General features: G+C 45.9%; 2 protein-coding genes across 2 annotated transcripts in view; one reads left to right on the top strand and one right to left on the bottom strand.

Annotated features, from left to right (window-relative positions):
• Positions 1–204: 204 nt before the first annotated feature.
• Positions 205–2068, bottom strand: LOC128713081 (putative fatty acyl-CoA reductase CG5065). Its single transcript, XM_053807945.1, has 5 exons — positions 1865–2068; positions 1388–1779; positions 761–1306; positions 521–646; positions 205–418 (listed from the first exon to the last, which is right to left on the bottom strand). Exons 1-5 carry the CDS (start codon positions 2066–2068, stop codon positions 205–207), a joined length of 1482 nt encoding a protein of 493 aa, XP_053663920.1.
• An 8746-nt stretch (positions 2069–10814) lies between these two features.
• LOC128715735 (neuropeptide SIFamide receptor-like) overlaps positions 10815–23432 on the top strand; it is a 31319-nt gene continuing 18701 nt past the window's right edge. Inside the window, exons 1-2 of the mRNA XM_053810647.1 lie at positions 10815–11771; positions 18274–18468. Of these exons, the coding sequence (XP_053666622.1) occupies positions 10815–11771; positions 18274–18468 (1152 nt within the window). The remainder of the gene's footprint in view (positions 11772–18273; positions 18469–23432) is intronic.

The raw sequence follows: 23432 nt of genomic DNA, 5'->3' as shown, positions 1-23432 counted from the left end.
TGGCTTCTGGTGGGCAAACGGTAATTTGTTACTAGATGCCGGAAGTGTCGATGAGGGGTTTTTGGGTAGAAGATTGATAACGAAACGATTTTAACTGGTGTTTAGCTGCGCTGTCGGGCGATAATTCCCTAGAAAATTCTCCGCCCCCCTTAGAAGCTTCCTCCCGTCCGCACTTTGGCCTCTTCCAGCTTTGACGGAGGTCCTCTACGCCAGGTACCTGCTGTAGATGCAGTACGCAATCAGGCACACCATTGTGCCTTTGAGCGCAAAGTTTAACACCCGCAGGCGGCGATACTTTTTCAGCGCGTCAGCAATGTTTTCGTCCGGTTCCTTCAGCAGATAGCGCCGGCCGCCCAGAATGGCCCGCGCGTAGTACTCCATCATGCCGCACAGGAAGAAGTTGGTCGAAAAGTCTTTCCTGGTTTGGCCGGATGCAGTAGAAAACCGGTGGAAGAAAACGGAAAGAATTCATTCAGAGGGCCGCACAGACATGCATTCGTTTTTTTTTTGCGCTTATTACCGATCGTCCTTCAGCAACGTGTGCTCGAGCTGCTTGAAGTTATCGTTGGCAAACACCCATTCGTTGTTCATGAAGTACCTGAGCGAAACTTGGGCGTCGAAAATTTTGCGATTCAGCTTCAGCAAACTGTGCCCCGCAGAGCAAGCATGAAAGTAGAATTACATGCGAAGGGTTGAGCGTTAATTGATAGTCAGTATGTTCTGTTTACACCCCCACCCAAAACCCCCCCCGCCTACGTACAATGGCGCTCGGCCGGCAACGCGTAACAGCGCATCGACCAGCAGGGCCGGCAGCAGCTGACAGCAGAAAAACAGCAGGTAGAAGAGGTACTTGTTGGAGGTGGTGGTACCACCGGGGGCCCACAACATGTTGCCCAACGGTGTACGCTCGAACAGCATCTTGCCATCGTACAGCATCGTCCCGTAGTTGATCGTTTTCTCCGGCTCTGCCGCGCTGTTGTACACGGACAGCGTGCCCGGCGCGTCCAGCGTGGCCCGCTTCCACGCGGCCACAATAATGGCCTTGATGCTCACGTCCACCGGGATGCAGTTGATGCGCTTCTCGAGATCGAGCAGCCCGGCCCGCACCACACCGGAGGCACAGCCGAGCAGCAACCCGATCGGACCGTTGAAGTTGTCCACCCAGCCGACGAGCGGTTCACTTTCCGAGTTGGTGACGATGGACGGCCGGAACACGACCAGCGGCACATCGTTACGGTACTCGTGGCAAATCTGTTCCGCCAGCCCCTTCGTGTAGGTGTACGTGTTCGGGGCGAATTGTGTCAGTCTGGGGGGGGGAAAGGTGGCAAAAGGGTCGGGTTAGTTCACTGTTGTCGTTGGCGCAGCCACACCACCAACCGATACCAACTTCTCCTTTACCGTCTCCAGCATGGCGGTGTCGAACGATTCCGCCATCCGGATCGCTTCCCGCCAGTCCATCTTCGGCGGGTAGATCTTCTCCTCCACGCGCATCAGCTCCGGATTGCAGTACGTGGTGGAGATGTGCACGACGGCCCGCAGCTTGGGCAGCGTTTTCGCCCACTCCAACACCTCCCGCGTGCTGCGCGTATTGATCAGGATGGCATCCTTCAGCGGATCATCGAAGCGCACGCTGGCGGCAGCGTGAAACACAAACTGTACCTCCCGCATGCGCTCCACGCTGGCCGCGCTCATGCCCAACCGCAGCTGCGTGCAGTCCCCCTCGATCGGGTGTATTTTGTTCAGCGCGGCCGGATTGCTGCCCTTCAGCACATCGAACAGCTGCGGTGCCGGGTACGAGAAAAAAAAAAAACATTCGTCAGTTCGGGGGCCGGCAGTTCGGACGCAACGCACCGCCAATACCTACCACCCCGTCCGTGATCGTCTTGAGACGTTCGTCGAGCGCTTTGCCCCGTTTGGCGCGCATCAGCACAAACACGCGCGCAATCTGCGGACACGAGCGGAGCAACTTCTCGATGAGCACTTTACCCATAAAGCCCGAACCGCCCGTAATGAACACATCCGCCCCGGCGAACACGCTCGGTACGGTGGGACACTTTTGCTGCATCATCTTGCGATCGTACGCCACCGTCACCGTCACAAGTTGTCGCTTCCCGGTTGTTTTTTTTTATGTTGTACACACGCAACCCCCCAGCAACGGCACGTCCGATGGGGCACAATCGTACCACAAACACCACTCGCTGTTACCCACTGGAAGCGCGATCACACCAAGCGCGAATACCTTCCCGATCGACGAATCGGCCGCAAATGGAAGTAAACCGTTCGGTACCGGGTACGTGGTACGCGATACTCGGCAGCGATGGGATTAGCACGAAGCAAATCAAAGTCACACCACGGCGCGTATCGATTGTGTTTTATAACAAGCCGCATTAGCATAGCTAATGAGGCACCGCGATGAGTCGGGCACGGGTGCTTTCGGTGGTGCCGCTCGGTGCGGGTGAACGCGGAACTTTCATTAACAAATGACCATCAACTGCCGTGTAAATCGGTCACTACCACCACCACCAACCGGAACCCGGTGGGATGTGGGAGTGTGCCGCACCAGTACTAGCATTGACTCAGTGCGAGGCAAGTTCAACTGCGGCCAGCTAGACTGTTGCTCCCGGTGTTGCTGTAAACCCGATCCCCCCCCCCCCTCCCCTCCTCCCCCCTCTTCCACCCCACCCCCTCCCGGATAAATATTAATTCCGATCCGATCGTGTCTCTGTTCTGCGAACGGCTGCCTGATGGCAGCAAACTTCCACGAAATGAATCAATGTACTTGAACTCGCGCCACAACAACGCTCCCGCGGTTCGTAGTGAAATACATTTACTTGCCACAAATAAATGTACAGCAAGCCAAACCGAAAAACAAAAACAAAAAACAACCAGGACGACAACAACAAAAAACTAGGCCGACCGTTGTGGGAAAAACGACGCGCCGACCGGGAGCGAAAGTGAAAAGGTCATGGGCGGCGGTGTCGGGGCGAGACGCGATTACATGCAACCCCGGAACAATCAATGACCGTGGGGAGTTTTTAGGGGATGCAAATCGCATTCCTCTAAGCAAAGAGCAAATCGGTCGTCTAAAACTGTTTTTTTTTTAACGCTCACTTTCTTTTGCATAAATTGCCCCACCGCTTACAAACTACTGTTTTAAAAGTTTGTGTAATTTATGTGTGCACTTCCCTTCCACACGTGGAAATTCCTCTGAAAATGGCGAGTAAAAAAACCCGGCAGCATTCTTTACGAGATAAATTAGTCATTCCTGCCGTTAGCATCATTCCACCGGGCCGGCCTGCAATGGCGCTTCCGACGGATGTGCATCGTGCCATCGTACGATCACGTGCATTCGGGCGATAAATAATTCAACAATGCTGCGCACATTTGCTTCCAATCATTCCCGCCCCAGCAGCCGGCCGGATTGGACGGGTGTAATAATAATTACCTTCCCACCCGGCGCTCTGTGTGGCATGGGGCCCCATCGCACCGCTCTGCCACAACAGAAACAAATCGAACACGCAATGCCCCGGCCGGACGGTGGCGGATGTTAGAGGATTTGGGATTTTCCCACATCTCTGAATGCATTTTTGCCCCGATGGTGCACGAGTGTGCCATATTGTGTTGCTGGGCGGGACATAAATTTAAACGGTCCGGTGGGGGTTTACGGACCCGGTTTGTTGTCGTGAAAGCGTACCGGGTTGTGAGTAGCTATGCTCCGGTATGCTTTTGCTACAATGCTGGCCCACAACAATACTTGCAGCGTTAACGATGTACGTGATAACGTTCTTCGCGTAAGGTTGTTTTGCTTAAATTACAGTGGTTAAGGTGTATAAGATATCACCGAAACGCACTTTTTTATGCAGACAAGAAGTCTAAAAGCGAGCTGTATTACAAACAAACGAAACCTTCTTTAGCAACGACCCAATGGAGCCAAAAGGCTAAGGTGAAGGGCTTTCGAAGCAAAACAAAGAACAACACAGAAGGGGGGGTTAGGGCGGGCAAAATAGGGCACAGCAAGTCGATGACATCCTTCCCCGTTTAATTAGTGCCATTCGTCCAACCGAATGCTTGCGGAATGACAATGAAGTCAAGATGTCGACGTGGCTCATCCTGTGCTGATGTTGGTTGTTGATGTAAAGTAAAAAACAAAACAAAACAGAACGTTTCGATTTCATCGTCATTAGCACAATGTCATATCGGTCAATGGAAGATCCAACAAGAGTTGGTAAAGGAATGTTTGAGCGTCTGCCGTCATTGTTGGCATGACTTTAAGAGCCTTTCAATTCCAGAGGAATTCTTGCGTCGCTCGTCTGTGAGGTTAGTTAGTTACATCAAGCTTGCGCAAACAAAGTGCATTAAGCTATTGTGAACTATATTTTCTTCAATAAAAGGGACCCATATGTCCAACATGGCTACAATTTGTACTAAAGGATTGAGCAGGCAGGCCGATAAAACCTTGAGGTTTTTCTTGACGAGGCAATTTAACGAACAATCTAATTAACGAGGCAAAAACCGAGCTGATGGTGGCACTGCCAGCGACCCTACTAACAAGTCCCAACTTACACAGGGGTGAGGTTCAGAGAGGTCAAAAGAGTCCCAAGTCGACATCGACAACAACGTTGGTTGAGCCATCTTCTTGTTCTTTATCGGCACAACAACCTGCAGAGGTCTAGAGGCCCTGTCATTTCTGGCCTTCTGGGACTTTAATTACCCGTAGCTGGATAGTCGGTCCTCCGTATGGGAGGGTTGGGTCCGGATGGGATTTTGGTCTGGTCCGTTCGTGTGAAGATCACATACGCCTCTGAGACATGGACTTTGTACAAAACTGACGAAACCCACTTAGTCGCGCTCGAGAGGAAGATGTTAAGAAGAATTCTAGGCCCCGTATGTGTGGAAGGACAATGGAGGAACCGATCTTATGACACGAGCTCTGCTAGCTGTACGAAGAACTCACTCATTGTCACTCACAACTCACTGTCGTACAGCGGATTAGACTCGCCAGACTCCGGGTGGGCTGGTCACGTCATGAGAATGACACCGGACGACCCAATCCGTAAAGTCATTTGAGGTCGTCCAGATGGACAGAAGAGGCGTGAAAGGCCCTAATTGAGTTGGAGTGATGGCGTTGATGCGCCAGAAAGGCTGGGATTGCCAGACGAAGGCGCTCGACCATAAAGCGATTGTAGCGCCTGATATGAAACTAAATTGTGTAAAGTACGATTTAAGCGATAATGGTGGAAAATGAAAGTGGAAATAATACTCCCAAACGCTCTACGCAGAACAACAGTAGAATACAACCCGAACACGGACATCATTTCATCGTTAACAATATCCAACGGCCGCTTATTTCAAACTGACCCACATGCCATACAGTCATCAGGCTATTATAACGACCGGTGCGTTTCTTACTTCCGATGCTTGTGATGTATGTCGAAAGGAGATCTGCGAAAAATGGTTCCTTAACGTTGCATTCATCCGGACAGTTAGCATTGTTAGCATGGGACGCAAAGAAAACATCGCCCCATGGCAACAAGTGCTTAGGTTATTGTTAGTATATTCCATCGTAATGCCTCATACCCACATTTCGATGAATGTCTCACGTAACAAAACATGTTGTTATACCTTGGGCATTGGGCACAATACAACTTCGCTGCATCTTTTTTTTTTCGTTAAAATGCTCTGAGAGTAATTCTTATCGACCAATTAGACATGAATTAAAATTGCTCAAATCTATCTAATGATGCATCGGGCAGGACTTCATTTTGGGCAGAATATTCACCGTCCGCATTGTAGAATTCCTCCAACACCAGTAAATCAAATTTTATTACTCCACTTTCATATTCCACGTCATGCAAGTGCTAAATCTACGGTTTACCAAACTTATATCATCCGATTAGCGTCATCCATCACGGGAGGGTTGATCCTTTTTCAAGATGGATTGTGTACTGCGGGCACTGATTTCTCATAATGCGACTTTTTTTTACGAAGCCCCGAATTTGGCATTCTTTATTTTTTTCGTTGTCCAATGACCAGAAAATCGGTGGAAATGTAAATCATTCCCGAATGTTTATAGACATATTACGGTGTGCGAAGACAGCTCTTCTATGCACCAAAGCGTAGCGGCAACCGCGAAGTCCTAACCTAACCAAGTACAGTGCTGGAGCTAGCGAGGATCAAACACACCGTACCGCGTCTCCCTTTAGGCGCACCCAATCGTCTGCGTGGGGAGCTATAAAATGGAACCATAAAGAGTACACCATAAAAATATAATAAATTGAAAAAATAAACGATTTTAAATTTACGACACCATCTCTCGCACTGTCTCGCTCTCTTTCCTGCACCGGACTGGGTTTATTTCTCTCATTGTGGAATGCAATGGTTGATAAAGGAGCTCCAGGACACGGGAATGCCCTTTGCAGTCCTTGGAAAGGGTCGAATGGTGTAGAATGTGTGCGCTGCCGCGGGATATGGCGCATCGCATGTTGGTGGTAATCGAAAAGACAAATATCAACAACCACTCAAGGAAGTAATGTCAAGGCGAATTCACCACGCCAACGGGTAAGACACACAAAAAAAACTCCCCATATTAAAGACGAAGCAGCAGAAGAAAAAAACCGAAGGCAAAAGTGTAATTTTGGTCTTTTAATCTTATCGGCTGCGGTGCTGTTTGCTGTTCGAATCGAAAACAAACGGTTGACGTTTCAATGATAAAAGTACTTTAAGAATTTAAGAGTGCAGAGTGTTTCCGTTTCCGTTCCGGGGGAGGAAGGAATCCACCAGATGTAAGGGGCACGTTTGGGTGAATCAAATGGCAATCATAACGAATGACCGTGCCAGAAAACGTTACGGCTCCCATTTGTCAAACCGACAACTGAAAGTGGTTTGGTTGATGGCTGGTAACACACCGGAGATCGGGGAGGATAGGAGTTTTTCTTTCTTTTTTGACAAATAAAAGCATTTCAGTTCTTGCGAAGCTTTACACCACCATATATCAGACTTATCGTATCTATTATGTAAATTTAAAACCTTTTCGGGGGTTATTTTTATGTTATGTAAGGTAGAATATGAAAGTTTTATTATATTTTGGTGAAAATGTAAATAAATGTAAAATAAAAAAGTATAAAGTTTCTTCAATAAGATACTAATTTGACTGTCTGTTTCAAAAAGAACTAAACGTTAACCTTATGCAACATAATCTAACACTTCTTTCTAGACATTCAAACACATTATGCAATGTCCAGTATTTGATGACTTCATATAACTTATGGCAAAGTTTATTTTAAGACAGTTCCCGAGTCGAAGCTGAAACAAATTGTATCACATCTTACCGTACAACCATACATTCGGTCAACGACTCCTGCTGATGCCGTGTACGGCTTTGCTACGGGGCAGAAATAAATCGCAGACAGTCGCTGCAAAGTCTCTGACTCCCACCCGAACCATGATATGGTTCCAAAGCAATAGGAGCACAGGAATGAAATTGTTTTTGCTGCAACTCGGCAAATCTTCCCCCGAGGTCAATTTGCTTTCAATGCAGACAGGAAACAATCCTACGCAAAATATTCGCAATCCCCGCCACACTAAGCCCCGGGGCCGGCACGATAGTTGAGTGCGGGTATTTACACACCCCTCGTGGGGTTTTATGCAATCTCCGCCTTTGGACGGCAACGGTGCAGGATGTGGATATAAAATAATTCCACGGAATTTGTGTAATTATTTTGCTTCTTCAGATTTGGCCCAAGTCACATTGCCGGCCAGGGGAAGCATCACTAAGGCATCAGTTAAAATCACGTGTTTGCGTGATGCAATGGACGAATGTTGGCTGCTCCAAAATGGGAAGCAGCTTTGGGAGAGTTCCGATAAAGTGAAAATTATTGCGAAATTATAAAACCATGCAGGTTGAGCGAATCATTTCTAACATTTTTTTAAATATAAGAATTATAATGAAATAAATATAAATAAATATTAAATATTAGAATAATGACGGTATGATTATGGAGTAAATAAATAAATAAAAAAGAATTCTCCTTCCCAATTTGCAAGAAGATCATCTTTACCATGAGAAAAAAACACTCATCGTAATAAAATAAACTTCAAAATAGTTATTCAATAACCATTGAACGTTAAGCTTTGACTACATAAACATTCAAAACTCCCTCCTTCATGTACGAAAACGCTGTTAAATTGTTTAAAGCAATAAAGTTTCTGTTGCGCAAACTTCGCCCCGTGATCGAATGTAATTGGACGTAACAGTTCTATGGTGGGCTTCCCTTCAAATGATTGTTTAACCGCACACCAAACGGCCAAGAATCCAATCACATTCACTTTATCATGGATTACGGCAGACTTGCGGTTGCGTAGTACATCACGAAAGGATTAAAACACCCTCAGCAATCAATGAGACTTGATTCTCGAGACCCATTTGTTGGTTCGCTCATTAACTCGGCCGGTTCCCCCGGTTGGCCGGTATTACATTTCGCCAGGCTGTGGTTGATTAGGTTACACGAAGCGCCCCGGTCATAGACTAATAAATTTCCCGACCCCAAGTCCGCAATGGACGTAAAAAAGAGTGATTATGATCTGCACTGTTACACGAGATGATCAATTTACATTCATTACTTATCGTGTACATGGCGCTAGCAAGCAGCTGTTAATTAAGTGCTTATTAAAAGCAGATGCAGTAAATTTATTACAAAAAAAACATTTGCTGAAGTTAGCGTTTTTTTTTGTATAATATTACATGGGAAATCATGGAAATTTAAATACTTGGAGGTGTTGATCGATATTGCCATTTCTCAAAGGATAGATGTAACTACGTCGAGGGTCCAGTTGAAACTCGTTTATTCCTAAGTCCATGTACAGTTCATTTCTCAGTTCATTCTATAAGTTCATTTCCCATGTCATTCCTATTTTCCGGTTCGTCTACATTTCGTACTTAATTACCTAGCAACAATCCCAATAGTTTAAACAGATGTGTTAAATTATTCTGTAAATAACCTCAATTGCCGCAAAGTTAATGAAGTTGAGTATTGAGATAAATAAAAATAGTCAACACCCAACTTTAAAATCCCATTGAAAGAACTTAAAATAAAATTGTTCTTTCCCGCCCCTACAAGTCCCGCAAAGAACATTCGAATGCCAGTAAATAATATTGCTTATAACAGCCAGGGAAAAACCTCCTGAAATCATGGCGCAATGCTCAATGCGCTCTCCATAAAGGTCAATTTCACTGTAATGAAATTTGGTTCCATTCTGTGTGTGTGTGAGTGCGAGTGGAGATTTTTACTGGATAGTATCCAGTTCGGGTAGCAAGCGGTACCCGATGGGCTGTGGTTGAAAATTCAATTTTCACAAACATGATAACATGTCACAAATTGAATCAAAGCCTTCAATCCTTACTCTCTGTTGTGGTTCAACGTAAATGGCACTGCCATGGAATGTCTTTCTACTTCTGCGCTACCGAAAAAAAAAATACACCGTACACAATTTTTTGGGTCACGATTCACTTACTACAATGTAACCCCGATAAACCGATAGAGTTGAAAGAAAACGAAAAACTTATCGACAGGTTACTAAGGTAACGCGTTTCCCCATTTCGCTGTCGATATGCTGGAATAGTATTCGGTTTACAGGGTGTGCTTGAATGCTTGACGATGGTTTCCAAACTAATTTAGTTTAAAGTATGCTACCGGCAGTCAGTTGGCCTTCATAAAAAGGCTTAAAATATGCTAAACGTTGAAATTAAATTCTAACTCAATTATGGCACCCGTTTCTGAGCAGAAGAAATTAAAGCATCAACACACCAACATGTCTCACAAAACCTCGGGACAATTTCAGTAAGGTTTTCTTCCAATAAAACGGCTCTACCATGTTACAGTGCGAGTACCTCATACCAGAGGGTTTCGTACGTAACATTTGCGTCATAACTTTGATATCCGTTGGAAAAGGAGTTGGGTTTAACTACTGTCAATAGCAGACGCATTGTAGCAGCATTAGGTAGTTATTACGATTCCATTATTGTGCTCTCAATCCCATGTAACCGTGTCAACTCCAGTCATTTGGTCGATTTATGACGTCTTCAAAATTTCTTTAAGATATTAGGTTTAGTAGCTTTTTTCTAGTTTAATCTTACCTTATTTTTCCTTTTAAATTATGTTTAAATAAATATTTTTTTATAAAATAACTGCTATTAAGACTATAATTTTTTTTATTATTAGACAATAGTGAACTACACAATTATACTAGTAACAGATAGATGTATCAACTCAAGTATGAGATTAAGATGTAACCAAACGTCTCATTAATCATGCCATTAGCATCCCACCAGTAGACCATCGTCACAGCAGCAGTAGTTTCCCATTTAAAAACACATCCCAAAACTGCCACCGAAAATACAAATACTTTTTCCTACGCTAATGAATCATCCTGCTCAAATGTGTGTGTGTGTGTTTGCTTTTTTACGTAAAATCATTCCGATCCACCTCACACCGCGCATACCAATAACGAATGTTTTGTGTGTTTTTTTTTGTCTTCTTTCCCTTCTCACAACCAGGCATTCCAACATTCCTTGAATCTGATTTGAGCAGCAGCAGGACTACATTCCCCAACTACACTACTAGTCGATACAGAGGGCACCATCGGAAGCTTACCAACTGGAGGCGATTTTATCGTCGAATGAACTGTCCGAACGGCAGTGGAGCAGTAGAGCGACCTTCGTTACGCTAGGCTCACTACATTGCATTGTTAAGGCAGCCCAGACCAGTCATCTCGACATATCGCAAAAAAAAAAACCCCGTCTGTGATAGCGCACGGCAATGGGCGCGTATAGGCGCAGTGCGTGGCATAAAAGTTGGCACCACCGTTCGACCATGTACTGGGCCGCTTCGTGGACGTTCTGGGCCAAGCTGATGCTGATTCACGTCAGCTACATATCGATCGGTGCGGTACGGAACGGGGACTGGGCAGTGATAAGCAGCAATGAGTGGCGTCCACCGGAACCGAACCCATGGTCACCGCTGGCCGGAACCGCTGACAACCCGGTGACATTGTTGACAAGTTCGCTAGATCATGCCGCTCGGGGCAGTGGCTCATCCGCCCAGCTAAGGTTAGACGGTTCGCGGGTCGATACGGGCACGAGCGTGACAAACTTCTACCAGCCCGAGCACGGTGGCCCGTTGCAACGCACCACGGTGGAAAAACATTTCCGGTTCCGGCGTGATTTGAGCGAAGCGCAAAGTACGTCACTGCACCATACATTACGGTCGGTGCGAGCGTGGGCAGACCCATTGTCTGCCGGCACCATTTGCCAAGATCCTGGATCGATGGACGGAAATTGCACCACAAGCCGGGAGCGGTCACCAACGCTAATGACCGGTGCAAGCAACACCACCACCACCGCCAGCACCGGGGACGAGCTGCTGGTGCCGTTACCACCGTACCGTAACGTCACCGCGAACGAGTCCGCGTTCGGGATGGGGAAGGAGCTGGAATTAGGCACACTCCAGTCACCGCTCGAGGGTAATCACACCGCCCACAGCAACGCGGCCGTGAATCTGAACGACCACAATGACGCGCTGTGCGACGACGATGCCGATCAGATGGAGTACAACGAAAACTGCTTCATCGATCACAACGTTACATGCGTCGGGGATCCGGACTTCTGCAATCTCACGTACGGCGAGTACCGACAGCTGCTGATGGATTACATCTACCCTTCGACGGGCGAATGGATTCTCATCGCCTCGCACACCGTTGTCTTTCTCATGGGATTGGTGAGTATGCGCGGCCGCGTGTTTGCCAAACCTACCCGACCCGCCTTCCATCCGGCACGGTTCGCGCTACATTATGCACGAGACATGTAGGAACTAGAGTTGACAAATAGTTGTAGATTGCACATTGCCATCGGTAATAGCGCGGCTGTCATTATTAATGGATTGGTGGCAAAATAAAACGGGGTTGGCTTGTAGTTGCGTCAAGACCGGCTGGGGATAGTTGATAAAGTGGACCAGCGTCTAATAAACCCTTGCCTTTCATACTTCAGTTCTGGTTTTTTCTGTTTAGAAACAATTTAATGTGTTTGAAAAGATGGCTACACTTTCTTATTGATGTCTAAACCCGAATTCGTTCGATGGAAGAAGTCATCTTAGCACCTCCAGGTGATAGAATTCATAGAATCTCCCGTTTAGACACCGTGCCAACCCGATATCCTTGCCAGTAAAGTGATGTTGTCCATTTGGTCTAGAGGTTGTTTATTATGAGCTCCTATAATAAGACTCCGACTCCGTCTAGTACACAGCTTGACACGAGTAAATTTTGAGTCCACTTTTGAGACATGAGCACTGAAGCCCATAGGGCAATTTCTCCAAACTTCAAGCTTCAGAGGCGTCACATGGCGTCATCAATCTACAATCTATTTAGCCGCACGGAAGTTAAGGAACTTTAAAGTTGTCTAAAAGATGAACAGAAGTGAATGCAAACGATGGATATTATCTTAAACTTCCTGACGTCTTCACGCTGTCTGGCAAAAAGTTGCATAAATTCTACAAAAACTTTACTGCACATCCAATACCTTATTACTTCATATTGAGACGAGCACCAACGAGGGATGTTTGGCGCATGCAATAAATTTGGTTCTATATCGAACAAATCCTGAAGAGTTCCTCTAACTAGCTCACGAATCGCAGCTGCAAATCTCGACGAAACAAAAAGACAAAAAGCCCACGCCCAGCCGGGAATGTACGTGGAATAATTAACCCGTACCAATTAGGCAAAGGACGAGGCCCCCAACTCTACTCGTTACGAAACTTCTTCGTAGTTTCAGTTTGCTAAACTATTCACAGTACATTGACGGGTCCCCCAGGGGGCCCAAAAACATCCCGACATCCCAGCACCGTTCGAGGGGTTCCCTAGCAAAAAGCATAATCTACGGTCGGTGCGTACGGCTCAAGTGTGCTGAGTAATGCCAGAAACAAAAAAAAAACAAATTCACAATTGAATTATAGACAACATTGAGCCTTTTTTTTTACCCCACGGTGAAGTACATGCTTTGCCGAAATGAGCTTTCCAAGGGTAAATGCTCTCGGATGCCGCTTTTGTGCGGCGTTCAACAGATACACTTCCTTTCGGTTTTGGGTAGCTCCAGTTTTGCGCTTCTAAACGGTGCGAAAGATCGTTTGAAGGTAAGCAAATTCTCTGCCCCGGCTCATCATCAACAACATTTTTTTTGGTGCCCGTATTGCTTACCAGCGACCCCGTTTCCGTGGTGGTACAAGCACAAAGGAAAACTTTTTTACCCACAGACGTGTCCGTTTTTCTTTTGTTGCTGCCCACTTCTCCGGAAAGTTGTTTCTTCGCAAAGATGGACAAGGGCTTCGTCCCTTTCCAGGTGAAGATTGGCGATGGCCCGTTCGGCAAGCTGTACATTATTTGCCCGACTAACGGCATCGATATATCTCTCTCTTATTGCTTCCTTCAAATCACAGACATGCCGGATCATTCGATTAACACCCGTGAGTGTACCATGCCCGATAATTGAGTTCCGCTAAGTACTGCTAGCGTTTGAGCCACCCGGCAAAGGAAAGAAGAAACGATGGGGAATTGATTTTAAAATCATATTTTGCTATCCACTATCCACCAAAACCCACGGATGATTGCATTATTTCTTCATTAAAACTTGGCACTAATCTCTAGCACGGTCGGAAAGGGAGAACTCCTACGCCGGAGTTTCCCCCGGGTGGGGAGACAAACTATTCATCAGGGCTGTAGATATTTCTTCAGCAGGTTAGCCACTTAACAGACGGACTAACGCCGTTGCGCGAGTGTTGAAAGTTTCATTATAAAATAAAGTTAACTCACCACAGGGTAGTTCCAACGTTATATTTCACCTCAATTCCTCTACCGCCATTAGTACAGACCTAACGGCAGTGGAGTTATTCCATTTTATTCTTAATATCTTCCCTGGAATAGCGAAAGGGTTTCCGATGTTCTGAATCTGACGTTTTGTAACGCCTTGCCCGAGGCCAGTGTCGCTACCGTCAGCTGAACAACTTCGGGTCACACATTCCAACCTCCGCATTGATAGATGGGCTTCCAGGTTGGGTGCTGTACTCCGGCCCTTCCGTTTGTTTCTATTGTCCGTAAAATGTCAACTCCAATTGGGTGGTCGGTGTATATATATATTTTTCCTGCCCCCTTCTCGACTCGTTACTCTTAAGATCTAAGCGATGGCAATTTATCTTCCGTCACTAAACACCGCCAGCGAAATTGCTCAACAGCAAGAGAAACCGAAAAATTGCCTCACGGACACACATATATGTGTGTGTTTGTGTGTGGGTCATTTCATGACATCTGGCTAGGTCATAACTTTATCCGAAAGTGCCTTCAAATCAACACCGGATATGGCTTCCCGCATCCTTCTCTTTTGTGGTTCAAGTGCGAGATTGAAGCAAACCGCCCCAGACACTTTTGAAGTGTCGCAGATTTTATTCTGCTTTGCCTTGGAGTTTCTGGCATGGAGACCTCTGCTTGGTAGATTATGGTAGCTTTTTTTGTTGCCAATTTTTACAATCAAAATTCTTTGAAGCGTTTTTGACACACATCGGAACCGGCTCTCGCTGGACAATGAGCGTAGGCACGAGCGATTGAGCAGGTAGAAGGGATGATTTATCGCTCCGGGGGCAGCTGCGGGTTCGAGTCCATGTTCGGGTTCGAGGTTTTTCTTCACAGAATCCCGATCAAAAGGAAAGCAAGCCCATCCGTCGATCGATCCGAAAACATCACTTACACTGCCATCCGTGAAACGACGAGGAAAACAAGGGCACAACCTTGAGTGAAATGAAATTCCTCGCATACTTTCACCCCTTGCGAACATGAGTGATTGGTTAGCGTTTGGAAATAGTTTCCATCACACCCAGCTTCACACTGCGCGCTGGTGAAGCTGCGATAATCCGGAAGGAGGAAACATTGGCCGGGACCACCACCATCGCCGCACGCATTACGGTTGATCGAGTTTGCTGGTCGGATATTCAAACGATATCCGCGGCTGGCGTCTCGCCCCGAGAATGCCCGCCCGAGATGCGATGGTAAATTGAAAGTTTCATTATCGAAATAAGATGCCAATGTACGCGGGTGCTCACCGCAAAAGCCACCGAAAAAGCGGGTTTCGACAGGCCTAATGGTCGGTACCGGGGTGAACACGCGGGTGTACACGCGCAACAATGCAGGAATGCGCAACTCCAAACAGGCATTTCGTAACAAGACGCAAGCAGCGCACAAATGAGTGCTGCTCGTCAGTCAGAGGCCAAAACGCTCTCCGTTCGCCAGTGTCTCCTCCACCAGCGGTAGTTAAATTACACTGCTTTAAAGCAAATTGCCTCCGCGTCGCATTAAAGAACCGGACCCAAATCGATTTATTAGCCGCCTGATGAAGATCCTTTTGGTTCGCGCATTTCCAACGAGCGTCACGGCCGGAGTTCATTTACACCCTTCAATTACGCTTTCTCTTCAACCTTCGAAAGAGTATCAATCATCCAGCGGCTCATCAGATGGCCTAGCAGTAGCTATTTTTACTCTGTCTTTTTTTTCTGCTGGCCGATTTCGACACCCAAAACTCCATCCCAAACTCGATCCAGGACAAGGGGTTTTTTTTTTTGTTTGCGCGACGTATTGGCGACATGCCGAACATAATACACCGGCCAGCAGCATTGCGAACGAAACACTCCAAGTACCATCTGTTTACAGAGCAACGCAAAATGGGACGTTAGACGTGGACAGTTGTCCGTGTGGCACGCGTTCTGTGTACTGTCCGCCGTGCCTTTCATCTTCGCTTCGGCTCAAAGGCCGATCATCCGGGCCGGCCAGAATCGACTGCAATAAACACGCGGAACACGAACACGGACGGTTGGGATGCGGCGTAGACAAAACACCGGAGTGTCACGGGAATGGGATGGCGTGTGTTTGGGTTAGGAGTGTAATGCATAAACACCGCCACCGTCTCGACTTAAATGGATTTCCTGTAATCCAAACAATTCACCCCAAAACGCTTCGCTTTCATTCGCGGTGTGCGGTGCGGTAGCGTCTTACGCATCGTGACGAGTTCCCACTTGGCATCGCCAACTGCCAAAAAAAAGCAGCAAATTTCGCTTAAATATATTACAAACTGCACGCTATAATGAGCGAAACCGAGTTAAAATAGTCCCACAACTACATGTACCCGTCCACCTACCCCTCCCCCCTCCCGAACTCCGTCCAACTCCTGCGGAAGTCAATTAAACTAAACACTTGGCAAATTTGAAGTGACTTCATTTTCGGCTGTCTGACTGCGTGTGCCTGCATGTTCATGCAATTAAGTGAACAACGTATTCATCAAAAAGGGGTATGAAAACGTAAAGCACGTACTAAACTCTCCCACTGGGTAAAGGGTCTTAACCGACAGACGAGCAAACATTATAACAAGCTTAAATGATAATTGCATTGTGACAGCTTGCCTTCCGGATGTCAGCAAAAGGGTAGGGGGAAGGGGGGGGGGGGGGGGGTGTTGAGATGCCAACTACAGGCACCCACCCTGCCCGACCTTCATTTGTCTCCGGCGTTCGGGTGGGCGGAGGGAGGGAGCTTAACTCACTTTTAACCCACTACTGCGGCGCATACCAGCGAACGGTGCAGAGCAGCAGGTCCCATGCTTCTCATTAACGTGTTGGCAGTGCCTCAAAGCAAAGCAAACAGCTGTCGAAAACGGCATTCGGAAATCATCCACTGGGTGTGGTTGGTTGCGCTGCTTGGGTGTAGGCATAAATTACGGAACCAGGAATTAGCATGTTGCATGCGCCCGCTTAACTTCATTTGCATAACACACCGGAGCGTTCTACTGTTCGTAGCAGAGGAAGAGAAGGATGAAATATTGCTACCTTAGCAAGATGCTGTCCCCTCCCCCTTAAAGATTTAAGCCCATACACCTTGGCTTCGTTTCATAAGAGGACACAACTTTCTTCGCCAACGCCAACCGGCTGGAACCGACCTTCGTTTAAGTTTAAGCCCCTAAATTTAGATCGATTCGATTGCTCATTAACAGCCTACGTCGAGAATCGCTTTATTTATACCCATTATATATCTCGCCATCTCTCGCTTCGGAGTTTTCCCTGCCCCCCTTTCCGGGGTGGATGTGTGTTTTCCCCACCTAATTGAGCGACCAGCAACGAAATCCATTTGCTCCGGCCCCGGTACTCCCCACTGCCCAACCCCCCCCCCCCCCCCCCCCCCCCCTCCCCCGAACAATGCGATATCTTACCATCAACTGGTTGCGGTTGCGGAGTGCGGGTGATGACGCGCGGTGACGATGGACAATGCCGGGGCCGTATCGACAAAAGATCATGCCATTCACATTAAGATCATGGGACGCCGAATTCGGCTGTATCCAGTGGAACCTAACCCGGTGGGCAGATGGCGGATAAGATTCCGCCCGTTTGTTGTGTCACGTTGCGAGTCGTTAATCATGGTTCGCCAGACGCACCAGACGCAAGGCAAGGGCTTCCGGCAGTACTATAATAAGACATACATATGCTAAATACGTACGCATTTTCCCGACACTTCGCATCGCCATGACGGGCCATGTGAGTTTGTTCGCCCTGTCTCTCTCCTTCGATAGCGGACATTCCTGCAACATCGAGCGAAATTGATTAAATTATTTGCTTTTGCCATGTTTTCCCGATCAGTTTTTCTTGCCTTCACACACACACACCCTCCCGTGCCCTGGTGCACATTAAAATCACACCGAAACGGGCGTCTTCACTGCTCGTTCGGGATGTGTGATGCCTCAAGCTCAGCACATAACACATCAACAGCCGAAAAAAAAAACAAAACAAACATTCACATTTGATTATCGCATCGGAAAGTGATGTTTTTTGGCTCAACAAACAGCAAAAAATGGAAACATTTCATTCTTTATGCTCAACAAATTTCAATTCGATGGGGCAACACAATGCCAATATGTCACAATGCCGTCTTTTGTGCATGGGAACCGTACGAGACAGCCAGAGTAGCTGCAACTTTACGAATAAGTTTATGCTTTTCTGTAGGTAAGGTAGCCAAAAAAAACCGCCCAACTCCTCGTCATGCTGCCAAATGCTCAAGCAAAAGCAATGAACCGCTTACAGTGCGCTTCAATAGAAGTTGGCGCTTGGAAGTGCAGCACAGTCGGTTCTGCCCGACCGACACACGGTCACCGTCACCAAGTTCCGACTAATGCTTTCTCCTTTTCTCTCCCATTCGTTCCGGCAGGTCGGCAATGCGCTGGTATGCATCGCGGTCTACACCAACCATACGATGCGCACCGTGACAAACATCTTCATCGTCAACCTGGCCGTGGCCGACTTCTTCGTCATACTGTTCTGTCTGCCACCGACCGTCGTGTGGGACGTGACGGAAACGTGGTTCATGGGGAAGGCGATGTGCAAGGTGGTAATCTACTTTCAGGTGAGTTTATCATGTTGACACAACAAATCCTAACGCCGGAATACAGCATCCACCGCTGCGAGGGCCAAGCATTTCCGGCCACGTGAGTGTGACTATTTTGTTTGTTTGTTTTTTTTTTTTTTTGGTGGTTCAAACATTCATATTTTAAAGAAAAACATAATCAATGCTATAGTCATGAAAAATACATGTTTTATTAAGGTGGTGGTGGTGCGTCGAATTTTGAATAATTCATTTTTGGTTTTATGTTTTATCTCATGAATATATTATAAATGTTTTGTTTTTATCACATTGTGTACACAACGTAGCAGCGTTTGAATGTGTGTTTTTTAATGAATATTGTAATACTGAATTTATGATATTGTGAGGAAGTTCTGCAGCAGGTTTGACTAATTTTGTCCTGCACTGTAATGGAGACGCCTAGTGTTTTGTAACTTTTACGCTTGGTCCACAGCCTGCTGAGTGAGCTCATCGTGAAAAGTCTTGAACAGAAGTGATTATTGTAGCATTAATAAAAGAAACCCTGAATGACTTTTACTCTTAAAATGGTTCAGGCATATAATGCTTAATTAAATCATTTGTTTATACATACAATATTAGAACAAGGCTCATAACGACAGCGTAGGTGATAATAAAGCAAACAAATTGTTTATATCTTTGAGCATCTCTATCCTATCGTCCCGTACCCATATTTTCCTTAATTTGAAACGTTTTGTGAAAGGAATCTCTGTATTAATAACAAGCGTATCTGAAACACCAGGCGCCTCCATGGATGAATGCTTATCCCGTGTGGCGCACATATGGCATTCCATTCAAAAAGTTGTGCTGCGAACCATTCACGCAATTCTTCCTTCGCGTGTCCTCGAACAAACGGGGCTGGATGAAACAAAAGACGACTTAGCCACAGTGCTACTGCATTCTACGGCTGTTTTGGCGTGAATTGTGCCGGCGGTTTCAAAAAGGCCCAATTTCTTCATTTCGTTTTTACCATTCTGGACTGAAATTTCCATTTTTTCTAGGTAAAGGGATTGAAAATGTTTTTATTAGGTAGGGAAAACACTCTTTTATTTTTAAGAAATAAAAACATATACCTAGAAATCAAGCTTGCTTCTTTGAAACATATGAAATGATGCTAGAAACCAATTCAATGAGCCCAATTGCGTTTAAACAGTATTTCTTAAACTTCTAAACGGATGTAAAGCAATTCAGCAGGCAGTTTCAATCCTCAAGTGTGTAAATTACATCCAGGGACCTTTTGGTCTATCTAACAAATCTAAATATCTCTTATGTAAATATCTTGTATGTAAATATCTCTAAACATTGCATAAGCTTCAGAAGAGCTCATAAAAATGCTTTAAAACATTCTTAAAAGATCTATAAAGCTGTTTACATACAAAACAATTATCAAAAAAAAATAATATTTAACCAATAAATGAATCACTTTCACTGTAAAGTATTTCCCATGGCATAGCAAATCGAAAATAATATTTTTTGCTAAATTGTTATCGAAACTTTTTTGAACTTGGAACACTTTTCTACTTTCTACTATTTATAAGTAATATTTGAAATAATTATTAACAATTTAAACTTTCTCTTCTTGGCCTGCTAAGGGCTGAGCAACAAATCAAGTGTTTTGAATAACCTACACAATTAAAAACTGTTTTTTTAAACCTATTTAAAACAACATTTATGTTAGTGTTCCATCTCATCGCTAATCGTAAGTCATGTATTCAAATCAATCCAAACATATGAATACCTCAAAAAAGCACTACGCCAACATTTGTGAGAATCCGCCCATTGTGCCGAATGCAACGATGCGTTTCTTTTTATTGTTTTTGTTTGTTTGCTGCCCAAGTCATGAGCTTGCACTGAAAATGCTTCCCAAACGATACACTGTTTCAAAGCTACTTTTGTTGACGTTTGCTCTGTTTGTGTGTGCTTTCGATCGGAATAAAAACATATGCACTCAAGCCTGCAATATCCGATTGTTTCCCGATCAGTTGCTTCACAACACCTTTTGCCGACGAATTTGTATCCCCAAGTCAGTGGCAACTTTTCCATGCTTCATTCAAACGCAAGCACTCGAAGTTTATGGTAATTGCTAATAAAAACAACCGACGCTCACCACAATCACGCACCATAAACGTGAAGGACAATTTTGTCCTTTTTACTGCAAATGTTCTAAAGGAACGTGGGAAGCGTCGCGATAGTGCCAAAATGGATGCTTCCAAAAAACACCGTCACTGCATTCCGGTATCGATTGTTAAATAAATCTCCCCTCCCTAAAATACCTTTGGTTCCATTTCTATTAGCTGCGTACGGGTGCTCTACGACACCGACACCTATCGAGTGCATCAAAAGAATCGATTTCGCAATAGAAAAATAGTTCCATTTCGTGTGATGTTGTGCAATACGAACCCGCTTCAAAATGGAGGAGTATCGTTTGGAGAATCTCCCTCTTTTTTTTCATTCCAACCCACAGCACGTTTTACGAACAAAATCACTTAACGATTTTGCACGTTCCGAAACGGCACTATCAACCCCCCGGCGGGAGGATGAACTTCCATTTATGGTGGTCCATTTACAGCAAGGATGCAGCGGCATTGAATATATTTTATCTACCCAATCATCATCGGTAACGGGTTGCAGTGGCCAGACAGTAATGCGATAAAATTTAATTAAACATCAATATAACTAACACAATTTTAAATCCCCCCGAGTTCACCCCTGTTCAACTAGCAAAATCACACTCAATTAGCCATTGGTTGAAACTATTGCCCACAACATTCGGTTTATTACGTTCAAAATGTTTGCTGCCACCCTTTGCGAAGCGTTGTAACATTTGAAAAGCTAGCCTATTAATTAAACTAACCAGCGCCACTTTCGTCAACCCGACGCGACGCATTGTGTGCCAATTGGTCAAACGCCATCCCGGACGGACGCGTCCGGTTCGCAAAAGCTAACCGACGAGCTTTTCCAGCTGTGCAGCGAACGTCACTCAACTATTGCAATCTATCACCCGCCCAACGACCCCCGGGGTCCATTTCCACTCCGCCCCAGCATTTCCCAACGCTGTCACATTCCGGAACTGCCACCACTTCCACAGTGACACACTCCCGTGGCCACAACATTCAGTACCGATCCGATCACACTAAACCTTGCCGACCGTAACCATCTGCTTTGCGGCATAGTCAACCCGGCGTCCGGATGGGAAGTAAATTAAATTAAGCGCCCGTAAAATATGCTTCTTTAATGATGCCAACCATTATCACGCGTTGTCGTACGTACGTGCGTCCTTTCGGCGTTCCCGGCCAGGCGCCGTTTGCTGCCCGCAAGTGATGCCGCGTGCTAGCGAACCTGCAAGACCGACACTCCCGCAGTACTTGGCGGTGTGCGACGGAGACGGTTTGTGCCATAAAAATATTAATAATATTAATAAATTATTGGAACATTAATGGCGACGAATGGCGCCCGAGGGTTGGGTTTCTCTAGCGATGGCCCCATGTTACGGGAAACAAAGCATACATCGTTCGCGTGCGTGAATATAAACTTTCAACTGACACACTGAAGGTATCTTCACTCTTACACAACTTTACCTACTGAATGTGTCGTTGTTGAAGGCTTCGTTGTATCACTTGCAGAAAGTTTTCGAATTTTCCCACCAGCGTCGTACGAAACCGGCTCAACCATGTTAGGTTCCATTCCATACCACGTCGTAGCGTCGGGAACATAATAAATATTTATTAAACGCTCTATGATATTCCTGCACAGATTGTTGGCAGCTTTCGGTAGATATTTTGCAGCTCTACACTGCCGGCAGCTAGAGCCATTGCAAAGAAGAAAAAAATACCAACACACACACACACAAAAGAAAAACGGCGCTAAACCACCAGCGCGTGACGTGACGCGTTCGATGCGGTAGGTTGTGCAAGAATGCCGGGACAGAGATTTTCTCGTAAAATCGTTGACATAATGTCGTACAAATCCACCCTCCCCAGGCACTCCGTGACACCCGGAAGCGGTGCGTTGCTTGCCGGCGCGTACATGTGCCGTACCGGGCGGGCTGACACGTTGCCCAATTCGCTCGCCGATCCGATGCGAAATGATTAATGACCATAGATCATCCCAGATCGACCCCACAGATCCATCCCCGACAGCAATGCTCAAGTCAAGGGAGCAAAGATCTTACCAGCCGGTGTTTGTTTTGAATGTGGTCGCCTGGGTCCCCCGGGCAACGGCGCATTCCACTCGTGGGCGCTGACTCATTCGGGTCGGAAAATTATCCCCGGCTCGTCTGTTTAACGATCGGACGCGGTTGTTCCCGAAGAAAATGACAATATTTCATGCATACGCTTACAGCGCCCGTGTACTACAATGGCCCGGTGCCCATTTCAAGCGAACGGCACTATCATCGTTTGGTGCTGTTGTCATTCCGAATCGCCATTTTGGGCTGTCGCTTGAACATCATGGCGTGTTTTTTGTTTTCTTTCGCGCAACAGGAAACGGACGACAAATTAACGAATACGTTGGATAATGATGTGTGAAATAGTTCAGTGTATGTGTTTACTGAAATTATATACCAGATTAGCTAAAACAGCACAATTGCTATCGGCACAACATTTATTGCATAAAAAAGGTCAACCTCCAAGGTCAGTGAAGGACTGTCAAATAAGCTTCGAAATTAAAGCTCTGTTTTGATTTTTACAGAGCGGGGTCATAACCTTGTTTACTCTGTCAGCTCAAAGGATAGCTGGCAGATTAGTCAAAAGGATCGATAGACCACATTATTGGCTATTTTAAAGTCAAGTACTGGGCGCCTCCACCCGTATAAGAAAGCACGTGGAAAACTTGTCCCATTTAATACCGAAGTCGAACAAAAATAAAGTTATTTTAATTTGTTTTTTGTAAATAATTCACTACTCTATGTATTTATGAGTGTCATAAAATTCGGAGAAAAATATGGAAAA

The sequence above is a fragment of the Anopheles marshallii genome, chromosome 3 (genome assembly GCF_943734725.1).
Source record: "Anopheles marshallii chromosome 3, idAnoMarsDA_429_01, whole genome shotgun sequence".
In the NCBI taxonomy this organism is placed as follows: Eukaryota; Metazoa; Arthropoda; class Insecta; order Diptera; family Culicidae; genus Anopheles; species Anopheles marshallii.
The sequence above is the reverse complement of the archived record's forward strand: the minus strand, read 5'-3'. Positions and strand labels throughout refer to the sequence as shown.